Consider the following 14,025-nt stretch of genomic DNA (forward strand, 5'->3'; position numbering starts at 1 on the left):
ATCATTACGCGCTTAGGCCTATATACATAATAAAAAAGAAAGGTTGTTTTTCTTTTGGCGCAAAAGCACAGTTCATTTAACCAGAAGGAGTTCGTTAAAATGGGATTTTGGCGAAAGTACACATACCTGTAGATGTTAATAATATCATGTACTATAGGCCATATAACACATTATAATAATATAGTGAACGGGAGTGTGGCCGAATACACATTTACCGTTCTTTCACAGCGTAGAAAATATATTATGTATAGCTGTCGTTAGCCGGGGCCAATTATATTGTAGATACTTTTTATTGCTCTGTATGAGATTAGGTATGGCGGCGGTTGGGAACACATATGTATATATATATAATCAAAGTATTAATATAATACGTAATTGCGAATTTCACGCCACATATCTTTATGCCCCAAAAATCACACACAAAAATGCAATGAGTATGGAAAAATCGCTTTTAACACACAAACGACGCCGAGCACAACACACACGATATAATATGTATATATATACATATAATATTATATACATTATTATTAGTATGCTTCGGTCGGCCCGTGTGATGCGAAGTGTTCATAATTCGGATGATGTGTGTTGCTGCTGCTGCTGCTGCTGCTGCTGCACTTGGGGGACGACGGTGTTTCGGATCGCAGAGAAACACACACGTATCGTGTCGTTGACTCATTTAGTCCGTGTAATTCGTACACTGTAATATTGCAGTATTATAATATTGTCTTGCATATGGTATTTGTATTGTATTCTGTATAGGAACTGTGGCGGTATTGGTTACAACTGGCGCACATATTATACATAGTATGTACAATATGTTACTTGAATTTCTACATGGTTGAGTGAAACAATTCGCTTGGATTAGACGTACACAATATGTGGGTTATTACAATGTTATAAGCCCAATATCAGATGTGTATATCAATGTATGTGCAATAAAAGGACACCCGGAGTCCTGTTATAACAGAACATTTCTGTAAAGGTTAATCTGAAAGTGTTAACACACTCGACTACAATTTGAGCTCTATTTCCTTTTTAGAAAAAAAAAAGCTAGAGAAAATTTGTATAGCCTTACTTACCATCAAATATTACAAATATTAAACACGTACTATTGTAATTTATAACATAACTAAACTTTCGTTCAAGTCATAGTAAAGACAATCGTCCCCAAAAATATTTATGTATTCTTTCTTTCTATTCTCTTGACATGTCTTATTATTTCCCAAGTTACGCTGCATATTTTGTTTCTTATCGGTAAACGTTTTATGTGTTAGCCGTCAGGGTAGCCTTATTCCTAAGCTTTTAACTAAAAAAGAATATGACCAACCTTCCAAAGTCATCGCGAGGGATTTGACAACACATGGATAAAAAGTAAGGGTAAAACTTTATAACTTTATAACTTTTCTAGCTCGACAAAAAAAACCTACCCGTGAAATGAAATGATATGATAGATGAAATGATAGATATCTGTCGTTAAACTTTATATTGTTATTATTTTTCATGCTATTACTTTTAAGTCTTAAAAAAAGCAATATTGGTAAACAGATACTTAAAAAGAAATATATTACAACAAAAAAATTGCTTTAAAATAATACTAAACAAAGGTAATGGAAAAAAAAACAATTAATAACTGAGTAATTTGATTTTTTTTATACAGTTTTGGTATTCAGTTTTTTTAAATAGATAAGTATGGCCAAATACTTTTCATTAGACATCTATAAATAGTATCTAAAATAATAATTCAAAATTCATAAAACTTTAATGTGACTAAAATATAACAGTTGTTGACAATATTTTGAAGCAAGTAATATTTGTTTGTTGTGTAGAGTAGTCTAACTTTGAAAACAAGTTAGAGCATTTTTTTGTTAAACGATAATTATATAGGACATTGGTGCAATAGAAAGAATTATATTCGTATCGTGAATTACTATTGATAAATAACTGTTTGGTTCGTGGATAGGGGTTTCAGTTTTGCCATTTTAACTTTACAAAACTGTATTTTTTCACCCTTGTTGAAGTAAACGTCGTAAGCGTGACATATATTAATTTTTCAATTTATTTGTATAGTCTAATGAATAGTAAGATTGTAAATGATAACGTTTTCTGTCCGTGGACGTTTTGTCTTACGGGCTTCCTTCTATTTTTTTATTTTTTGACATAGTCTAAGGGTAGTTTGGGTAAGGCCCTTTACATGTGAAATTTGAAAAAGGTAACCGAGACGGTCAAACAGTTAACATTGTTAATTAACGTAATTACGTGGACTGCGTGTAAGCCCAAATTATACATTATTGGACGAGGCCCCCAATGTAAAACAGTGCCAGCGTACCGCGCGTCCCGTATGCCGGTACAATGCGAATGGGGCAGACTCGGTTTGGCGGTGTCGCGACGGCCGCCGCCGTCCGAGCGCGCGACGGACAACCGCGGCATCGTCGCGAGGGCTGTGCAGAGCGGCGGCGGCGGCCCCTTGGACTCCGCCCACCGGTGTCTAGGGGGTCGCGACGAGGCGGGGTGGAGTCTGCCGGTGTCGCGAGTGCCGGCCGAAGAACGCGTATGCCCGCGAGACGCCACCGCGGACCAGACGTACGCAGTCGTGTGGATTGAACCGTACACGCAGTCCGGCTCGGTTGATCGCCTCTCTCACCAACTCCGGCAGGCACACGATCATCATCGTCGCATAACACAATATATATGATATTATACCTAACCGTGTGTGCGAGTGTGTGAATGCGTGTAATAATATATTATATTAACACCGTTTGTGCGAGGTCGAATTTCCAAAAGAATTGTTTAAAAAATCTCAATTATCAACCGCGGGTCTAATCGTTTTTACCGCGCTTAAACTCTGCGATTGTACGGGTTCGTTTTAAAAATATCGCCGTCGTCGGACCGATAAAATATATTTATAACAATAATTTAATAAAATATAATAAAACCATATTACATTATTATATATATAAGTACATGGACGGAGTACATTGTCGTCGGCGGTATTAACGCGGTAATATTGTTTTATGTACGGCGGCGGCTCGTTACGGTATCCGGACTTGTAACCGGTCGCGGTAACGCGATAACGACGCAGCGAACGCGCTCGAGGGTCGACGCATCAATCCGTCGGACCGTTTAATATTGGTAAGTGATTTGTTGTACCTATTTAGCTTTTAATAACGTGCGCCGACGGGTGTTGTGTAGGTCAAGTGTAGGCGCAGTACTCGTCGAGATTCCCTCGAGTAGCTTTCTTCTCCCTTGTTTTTTTTTCTTCTTCACTTTTTCACCCGTTACATCCGCCGTTTATGCCAGTTCGGTATTGTTCGCCATTTCGGCATCACATGAACGTCCACGACGCCAATCAAAATGTAAGTACAATAATCTTAATAATATATAAGTATAATTTCTTATTAAAAGTAGATCACTTTCCAATGTTCTCGGATAGAAAAATTCATATGAAAATTAACAATATTAAATAACCATAGTTTTTTCGCCCTTAAACCGTCGCGTATACCGTGTTAAAAAAATATTATTCTAAAACAATTCGAATATTAACCGAAAATATAATAACGGAAACGACTAAATAAAAATGCAAGTAGACAAAAATACTTGTCTCCAAAGATTCGATGCCACTACCTTCTTACGCTTGGCGTGTGACAGACTACGCCGATTTCTGCATAAGTTTAATAATAAGCAGCACTTTTTTTTTTTAATATAACACTGTTGTTATAATATTAATCAAATAGTTGCATTATCTGCGTCGTTAAAATATTTGCGTTTCCAAAACTTTTAAATGTTTAACAAAAATCTATAAAAAAAAAAAAGGCCCCGACTTTAGTAAATGCTTAAGAAATATTCGTAGTAAATTCTCAACACAAAAATACGTTGTATTAATTATTTTTTTAAAACAAAGTAAACATTTTTTTACTGGCAAACGTATATTTTCTTGGTATTTTTTAATATTGACATGGATGAAAAATTATAAAAATTAATATTTAAACGATTTCGCGAAAACGATAGGAACATAATATTTTTCGATTAAAAACATTTCGATGTATTTTTTTTTTACATTTTAAAAATAAAAATGTTATCTCTTGCTGTAATTGGAATTCTTTACTTAGCTGTACTTAGGGTTCTAGTAGTTTTTTTTTTGGTAAGAAGCCGGGAAAGTTATCTTTTTTAAAAAAAAAAAAAAAAGGAAATTTTGATTTATCAGTAGTATACAAACTAAGCAATTAGAACTTACTTGTCGTGATGTTTTCAAGTAAACCTATCTGTGTACCGATTGAAAAAAAATTGTATTTATTTGGGAAATGTTTACCGCAAAAAACAAATCAATTATAATTAATTTATATGAACTGAACCGGTCTAGATGATTAATTAAAAAAATCAGTAAATCGTCGAGATTCGGTATTTTTTCAGTATATACTGTCCTGCTGCTAAACAAAAGTGCCGTAACTAAAAAAAAAACCGTTTGTAAAAAACCGATTTAACCGAGTGAAAAAAAACTACTGTACTAATTTTCTGTTGCTATACCTTGTAGCTAGGTAGTATATACGAGTATGTATTTTTTTTTTCTCCGGCCTTAATTAGAAGACAATTTTTACATCAAATATGCGTTGTCGAGCGAGTTTATGAGGAACTACTGTAAAAATAATTACCAGAAGATGCGTTTTTTAAGTAATTCGGCGAATACCTAATTTTATTTTATTTTTTTGTATTGTTTCGGCAAATATATGATTTTTTCATTTTATCGTTTATACCGACCGACAGGTATGCGCATATGTTGTTCGATCAAAAATGTTTACACGGTCGATCGTAGTAACTATAGCTGCTGAGGCGGAGACTAATTAAAAAATATTATATTCATTCACCGTTAAACGGATTGACGAATTGATTGGGTTCGCCGCAAGTACGATTTCCTATTGGGATTTATTTTTCATTTTTAATAATTAACGCACAAATATCAGACAAATACACAGACAAATGTCTGTGTAGATACATAACTAGGTACAGACAGACTGTAAGCACAACGTTATATCGCTCCACGGGAAAGCTTATTAACCTATGCCAACGCACAAATCGTTTTGCCGTTGTACAATATTATTAACATACCCCTTTTTTTTATTTTTTATACACACAAATTATTCTTATCGTTGTAATAATGTATTTTCTGTGCGTTTAAAAAAAGGATTTTAATTTTACATTTTCTCGTTATCGTTATAGAGTTTGACCTCGTTTATCGTACATGATATTATAACCTGCACGAAAATAAAATTAAACTTTGGCGCACTTATCTGAAATCGCGAAAAATCAACACACTACCAGGGCCGATCAGTCTCTCTCTCTCTGTTTTTGTATTTATTCAACAGCTATGCAACATTATAGTATTAAATATTATTATGTTTTCAACGTGAATTTCTAATTTATATTCGTACAATGTGCGATAATCGATGGCGCATAATATCATCATCATATTATTATAAATAATATTTTTGTGTGTTTGCTGTCGGCCTTTTATAATATAATTAGCCATACACAAATCACAATTTGTATAAAGTACACAGCAGACGCATTGTTTATATATATATAAATATATTATCTACAATCATTACACATCTAATTAGGTATAATGCGCGTATGTGTTTGTGTGTTATTATCTTGTTCAGTCTAGACGGTAGACACAACGTCTACACAACCTTATTAGACGGTGCTACGAGTATCGATAACTGTTAAAAATTAAAAATTATTCCTTAATAAAGTGTACCTTTTAAACGGTTAAAACGTGTCTGGCCGTCTGCTGGCCCCGCGCAGTAAAACATTGTATTGTATTATTTATCATCATCATCGAACTCATCTGTAAATCGAAAATCATACGCATTAAATCACCGGTTAATTACCGACGTCTTATTCCGCCGTTACTGTATAAAAATAGTAATTGTTATAAAAATATATATATTTTTTTGTGCGTTCAACAACATTATTGTGATATTATTATTTACTGTAAACGGTCGATAATGAAATTTCGGAAACAGAATTAACAAAAATTACACTAAACGATCAAAGTTTGTATTCGTCTATTGTGAATTTTAACTAAAGCGACCAGTTTTGTTGATTTTATTCCAAAAATAAAATATGTCCAGACAACATAGCTTTCTTACGCTATTAATACAAGCCGTACTTTGTTGTAAATGTTTGCAATTGGATTTTACCTACTATTTTTTTACAAAATTAATTATTATCGATTCTTGTACTTTACAATATTATTATTAAAAACACGGTTGCTCTGTTTAAGTTAACTATACGTTTTCATACTTATTTTATCTGTTGTTTTTATTATACCTACTTATAACATAAACTTGATAAAAACGTAGGTATAATATGCGAGCGATCGACGTATAGGTCAAATACGATATAAAAAAAAAAAAAAATGATGTATGCCATTTTTTACAACAAAAAAAAAATGTTATGATTTTTAAAAATAATAATCTAATTGAAAAGTGATTTTTCTGGAATAACTAGATAGCCGCCGCCGCGCAACAACCAGATATTTTTTAATATAGTAATACTGAAAACAAATTCTACCTTGCAATTACAAACTATATATTACTCGTTTTTTTAATTTTTTTTGGCGAAATCGAAATAAAATTTAAACTAATGCAATTAGGTATATAATATGTATGTTGTTTCTATGCGTGTAAAATGCTAGGAAAACTTCACCGCACATCGAGTCGTACAGACTAAGTCCTATTATAATATTATTTTTAACAATCGCGGCGATCAGTTCAAACCGAAAATCTCTGCTTAATAAAATATTCGCAATATTATCACATTTGATCTAAATTTGTTATTTCAAATACACGACGACCCGAGGCAATATACAAACTCTGTTATACACAATTGTGTACACACTACATATTATACTATGTGCTTTTCGTTTGATGCCGCCGCTGCTATACTGTAGTATAGAGTTCAATAGCCTATGGGGATGATTTTTTTTTTCTTTCTTTTTTTCTCCAAAGGGGAGACTATTAAAACGTAATCACATATTATTATATTTGAAAAACCACATCAGTGTAATATATTGAACAGTGTTGTTGTCATTTTGATTTCGTTACATTGTCAACGATCGAGTATATTGCTCCTCCCGCGCGTTACCGCCCTATATTATATCCAATGCAATAATAACGGATACATTTAACCGAATTATATATTATACAACCGTGGTCTAACCATAGAGCTAAACATTGTAGCCGGGACTTAGGTTTTCCGAGGGGGGCGACAACGATAACAATGATAATAGTAATAGTAAACAATATAAAAGAACGGTTGGGGTTTTTTTTTTTTTTACTATAGCGGTTTTCTATGCACACGAACGCCGCGGCCATCTGCCTCCAATTGCAGGGTCTCCTCGTTGCTCCCATTATTGTAAATACTGCGGTGTATATACATGTAGGCTGTCATGGCCACACCGTGTATACACGTGATATTATATGCCTACAAAATGTACACACTAGGAGACAATGGAGTATAGTAATAATAATAAAAAAGAAGGCACCGAAAAATAATAATGAAAAATTGTACCGGAGGGGGTTGACGACGACGACGACGACGATGGCGTAGGTACACAAAAATATAATATTGTATTATAAAATCAGTACATTTAATGTATATTATGCGGTTCACAGTGTGTGCTTTATATATCTAAATATATTAATAGGTGCCACAAAGGGGTCGTAACCGCGGAGCATAGGGTACACTATGGTCGGAAAAGGCGGAGCTCGTAGTGATTATCTATAAAAATAAAAAATGTTTGTAGCTATATTAGATGCCAACATTTATTATCGTTGTTATATTATTATAACAAATAAAAACTGGTTTTTGAAAACAATTTCATTTGTATACCCTTTTTGGTACAAATTCGCTTCATATTATATAAAAATTCAATTTTTCTTAAACAATTAAATTCAAAATTACAGTAAAATTCATCTGACAAATGGTTTTTACATTGACGAGTATAGGAAATGTTTAGGGACCGACGGAAAACAGCGTCTTAAGCCAATAATACTGTACTTTTTGTTGAATTTTTTTTCTGAGGTGTGTGGTTTACTATGATGTCCGATGAGTGCAAACACAGTGTTAATATATTCACATGAACATCATATTATGTGTTCATTCATTGGATAAATTGGATGTGTTCACTCATATAGATTTTACATTTCGCGCGTTCTGTCGTTTAAAACAACGGTGATAAAATTTGTTGTTTTGGTGATAATTTTTTTTTTTGATAAATTAGAGAACCATGAGTAAAAGGCGTTGTCCGTTTGTATGCCGGCAAAGTCGCACCCTTTACATTATTTTACAGTAATTCTGTTCGTTTGATAATATCATACCTACTGCGCGCGGATGAGTAAATTTCAGACGAACCCTATTCGGTTCCTCGCACACATAACCGATTAGAAATTATCATTATCGAGCCCGCCGCGCCGGTCTACCCTTTAAATAAAGCAAGGATTTAAGTAGTTTATGTATGGGTTTATGTTCACCAACACTACCCCGTCCCGCCCTCGTATAGAACACACGCATTATACACCACTAACCGTTATTCACAGTGTGTAGTCGCGTGCCGCTCGTATAATCAAAACACGATTCAAAACCGCGACCGCTGGTAATAATTAGTGTAAATCGCTGTGTATAAAAGAAAATTCATATACTTACACGATATATAATATACAGTCAAAGGAAATATGATTATATTATGCGCGTTATTCCTTTGCTGGGCATATTTTTTTTTTAGAGGGATTGTGGTAAAGGGCAAAAAAAAACATACTCCCCTTAACAAATACATTACGACGACTGCGGTTAGTTCTTTGCAATTATTATTATTTTCCTCTATTCACACACAAATAGCGGTCTCGGTGGTTATAGCGAGCCCCTCGTGTGCTTAAGTCGTTTTCTTTTGAAGTCGCTAATGAGAGTCGGCGGCGGTTAAGGGAAGTGAAAAAAAAAAAAATGTTGTGTGACCGATCACATGGTATAAAGAGGTTTTTTACCGTCTCCTCCACCCCCCCATCTATACTTCTCCTTAATGTTTAAACGATCTCCCGCCACTGGTATCGTAAACATCACACGGTAAAGTCGAGTGGCCACTTGCTTTGCCGTTCAAATACATAAAATAACATTATTATTTCCATAGATCTTCCATACCTATGAGTGTATAACATAACCTGTAACGACCGCTCTATGAGCGTTCAAAGAAAATTTAATACTCTACCGAAACTTGTGCTCAAGGCGCAGAGTATTCTGTTTTTTTTTTCAATACAAACACTCATATTTAAAATCAAAGACATCCACGACCGAACGGGTGTTAATTAAACGATTTTTGTACCACTCGTTAGGATTAATTTGGCGGCAAACAATATTATTATTTATATTTATATGCATTGTAAAATGAATTCGCATAAGCCATATTTATTGTAATTTTAACCGTGTAAAAAGTAGAAAAACCCTATTTTCGATACTTTCCGCTAAATACCAGTCAGTGTATAATATGAAAATATAACTTATTTTACCTCACAAAAGGACACTACAACAATACAACATCCCAATATGCCTTCACCGTGTATTCAGGTGAAAAAAATTATTTTTTTGAGGATATTTTTTTTTTTTTACCTTTTAATACAACCCATATTTTGGTTTTGCAGTCTTTTGTCGTTTTTGCCCTTTCATATTGTTGGCAACACAAACCCGATGACCGCGGACCGCCGCCGGTATACTTGAAAAGTGAAACCAAAATATTATTATTATAATAATAAATAATGTACCGGTTTCTTGGAATTTTGTTCTGGCGCTAACTCTTGCGGTAAACGTACCTTTTGGGTTTCGCTATTAAATAGATTTAGTTTGGAAAAAAATACCGGAACTCAACAATATGGCCGCGGTCGACTGTTTCTGATGTGTTGTATTATGTTTTGTCATCGATAATACTATTAAATGCATTCAAATATGTCCACTCTTATGGACATGCATTACACCCAAAGTGCTTACTTTCGGCTTAGGGCTTGAAATCGCGTTAGTTTGCTATGTATTTATTGTGTTTGCATTAAATGGTGTATGTACGACAATAATTGTTTTGTTTTTCAATTTACAGGTGTTGGGTCTTTACGGAGAAGGGACGTGGGGGTCCGTCAAGACGTTGCTTGGAGCTGGTGTGGGGGGGCTCGGGCCTTTCCCTTGCAGAGAGAACGAGCCGTTCTGGAAAATGCCACATAAAGGTAAGTCGACATTTTTTTTCATTTTTGTTTATTATTACCCATACATTTTTTTCGAAATTATGTTAAAAATAAAATATTGTCTAAAGGGGGGGTTAAATTATTTATAAATAGACTGAAGATAATAGCGCCCTCTTTACTTCACCGAGGAAGTAAAAACTCATTTTTTTTTTCAAGTAATGTAAAGCAAGTCGACATATTTGGCATAACTTATTAAATCCTATTCTGCTCTACCATTTTTCTTACAACATGCGAAATCCTAACCGTTCAATTTATCTATTTAACTGTTTTTTTTTATATTTGATTATGACTTGCAAGTTCTAATTATTATAATTCCAGACGGGTTCGTCCCGCTAACACGTCAACAATGAACACAATAAAATATAACAAAAAAAAAAACATCTTTAAAATCTGTGCCGCATGATAAATTGATTTTCGATATTGTAAGTTGTATCCGATCGACTGAAATGTATAGAAATTTACAAGAAGTCTTTAAATCGTTGTTGATGTTTTTTTTTATCTGTCGACTATCTACTTTTTCCATTTTTTTTTTGTCCCGTACCCGACAGATCGGTTCAACGCGGTGCGACGCTTTTAATGACGAGATTTGATAGAGAACATATTATTATTAATACCTATATATATAAAAAAATTGAAGAAACAAGAAGGAGTACACAAACCAGTTTTAATCAGTTGACATGTGACACTGAGTACACGAAAGGGATCGAACTGTGTGCGGTTGTATAATATTATGAGATATTTGTCGGGGCTCATTTAGGTATCGTGTTTCAACGTTATTATTATTTTTTTTTTTTACCGCACCCGCCATCTATATGTATACACATAAGTATATTATATAGCGTATATAGTATATTTGTGTATGTATAATATAAGAGAGATATATAACACAATATTAATATTGAATTATTATTATTATTATTATATAAAATTAAAATATCTTAATAACCTTCTTACCGTATACATATATGTATAGGTAATATAAAAAAAAAAACATGTAGGTAACCTGTCTTCGTCCACGTCTGTGTCTTTGTCTTTGAACGTGCACACAGACATGCCGCTCCGACATCACAAGAGCGAGTAATCCGGTTTCCTTACGTTGCGCCTTCTATTGCACTTATTGTACTGACCGTGCGGCTGCAGGAATCTATTTATAAATAGTATACTCAATACCCAACTCGTATATATCGATAAAACAACAATCCCTCTAGATCGGTACCGAAGGATAATCTGGAACGACGAATGAAAAACATAGAAATACCTAATTTGTCAGCATTTTCGATGAAATCGTTTTTAATGCGGTGTCTGACCCGTTTGGCTCTCTCAATTGGATATATATTTTATTCAAACAAAAACCAACGCTTTCCAAAATATGTGTTTTAAAATCTTCATAAATATCGACGGAGGCAATACATTATACGTATTATGCATAGTTAATTTGTAAAAATTAACATAATTAAAATTTCGATTAAACAAATCGACGGAGTGAACTTTGGTAGATAAACATTTTCGTTTGTGCAAATAACAAACGATATTATTTATTCATTTTTATCGGTTCAATGCGTTTGTGTTATGCTAAACGATTGAAACAAATATTGTTCATTTAAAGAAATCGACAATCGGTCGAATATTATTAATCTATTCTTAGAAGTAGGATCTGAAAAGGCTGTTCTGAAATTAACAAGACGTGATCGTTAAATCAACGGCGTTTTTTATTGGAATTACCGGATTCTAATTTGGTTAACATTTTTATCATTCAAATTTCTTATAGTTAAATGGAAATAAACAAAAAAAAACCGTTAAAATGTTTATCATAATCATCTAGCTAATTTGATACATTTCTCATAAAAAGTGAAATGCGCAGAGACTTCACGGTGGTATGCGAATACCGTTTTTTAATAATTGTATACTTCTAATAGAATATATATATATATATATATAGCCCGTTGGCACCTTATAAAGAGAAGTTCAGGTAAAATCCTTTCCTCGGACCTATTGAAAACGCATTAAGGCCCTATTAAAGACGTATTTAATTTTTAACCGGCGTTCTAGGATCCGTCTACAGGTAAGCGTGCTTAAAAAAAAAAACACCCAGAAACATGAACCCATTGGCCACACCGCTCCCTCTCGTATTATATTCTATGGAATTACAAAAAAAAACACGTTACTCTCGTATAATGTATATTTTGAAGATTTACAAACGGCTTTTTAATAGTCCTGTCAGTCCAACATATTGTGGTCGTCAAAGGTCAACCGGTAGTGCGTTGCAAATAAAATACAAAAATGTCAATATCTGTATGATATTATACAGACAGTGTTTTCACGGTAATTGCTACAGAGTTATGGCCTTTGCGACCGCCGTCCCCTCCTCTGACGGATTCCACAGACAGGTGTTGGGCGCACGTCAAAGTGTAGTTACCTATAGATATTTAAGTAGTCTATATATAAGAGGCTTTCGAGGGATTGTACACATAGCGATCACAGAGGGGTTTGCTCGGCGATTTTTCCATCTCCGATTATCGCACCTCGACGACAATGGCGGTTTATTTCCCCAACCGTGTGTTTAACGTTCAGTTGGCATTTTTGCTGCGGGGGTGAGATTTGACTTGTATACACTATAATACCCCGCATAGGTATGCCGGCGCTATTTTCTCCATTACCTACCGCCGCTGTGTTGTATTTCTTGTCCCCGTCGATTCGCTTAAGCCAACACCGCAACAGACACCATGCCGTTATGATTCGATGCTGCTTAACTGAACGGTTCTTATTGTTTACACGATAACAATACCAATGAATCGATTTCATTTCGATTGTAGTGAAATTTTAACAGTGGCTACAAGTGTAAGAGCGACCGTCTCCTCGAATGAGCTTTTGAACAGTCGAGAAAACAACATAACTGCTGAGGAAAGGCTACCGTAAACAAATTTAGCAGAACAAAGTAATTGATTAAAATTAGCTATGTCCATTAGACCGAGAAAAAATAGAGTTTTATCTCGTTATGAACAGCGCTATGTTGTGTTTTATACTCGACGGTAAAGATAAATATGAACTTGAGTATTTGTTTTTTGTTATTTCAATGAATGTTGTTTTTTCGAAGATCCCTTTTTCCGCGAAACGCGTACTCGGGTTCTCGGAAAACTGTCGAAATAAGTGCAATAATAATATTGTCAGTCTGAGTTTTCCAGTTAGAATCGTAATGAATGTACATTGAACAAGTGTGTTATATACAGCACAATGGTGCACAATGCTTGTATAAATAAAATTACTCAAGTAATTATTTTTACCTGAATGTTTGTCCTGTCGTACCTAGGTCTGTCTTACAATTAGGGCTGAAGGTATTTTCAGTAAATACTGCATTGGTGTTGGCTGTTATTCTATAAAATTACCATTTACCGGTTTATTTAACACTAGTGATCGAAATTCCGGAAAATTATTCCTGTAAAATGTAGGTATTTTCCGGGAAAAACTATTTTTCTTCGAGACTGAACAAAAAAAAAGAAAAATGTTAACAATTTTTACAAAATACATTTCCAACGACATCCAATTTTCACAGAAATGTAAAGTACGCTTTGTTTTTCGGGTGGGGAGGGGCGGAATACTTAAACCACATTTAATTTAATTGCAAAAAAGAGAAATACTTGGTAACATATACATTTCAGGTTTATCTAGGAAATTTGAGAACAAAATGTGATAAATGCTAATGATATAATATTGCAACAATGCTATGTAAACTTTGTGTTTCTCTGAA

General features: G+C 34.1%; 1 protein-coding gene across 2 annotated transcripts in view; it reads left to right on the top strand.

Annotated features, from left to right (window-relative positions):
* The first annotated feature begins 2,577 nt into the window (after positions 1 to 2,577).
* Positions 2,578 to 14,025, top strand: part of LOC126844053 (paired box protein Pax-6-like) — a 33,280-nt gene continuing 21,832 nt past the window's right edge. The window contains exons 1-3 of one of the 2 annotated variants that reach the window (XM_050581906.1): positions 2,578 to 3,132; positions 3,193 to 3,356; positions 10,139 to 10,262. In XM_050581906.1, the coding sequence (XP_050437863.1) occupies positions 3,294 to 3,356; positions 10,139 to 10,262 (187 nt within the window). In that variant the 5' untranslated portion in view covers positions 2,578 to 3,132; positions 3,193 to 3,293. The remainder of the gene's footprint in view (positions 3,133 to 3,192; positions 3,357 to 10,138; positions 10,263 to 14,025) is intronic. The other variant, XM_050581916.1, reaches the window with a different exon arrangement.

The sequence above is a fragment of the Adelges cooleyi genome, unplaced genomic scaffold, assembly GCF_023614345.1.
Source record: "Adelges cooleyi isolate 19-005CV unplaced genomic scaffold, UGA_ACOO_1.1 ACOO_flye_CR_arks_rails_tigmint_CR_PRNA_108, whole genome shotgun sequence".
NCBI classification, from domain to species: Eukaryota; Metazoa; Arthropoda; class Insecta; order Hemiptera; family Adelgidae; genus Adelges; species Adelges cooleyi.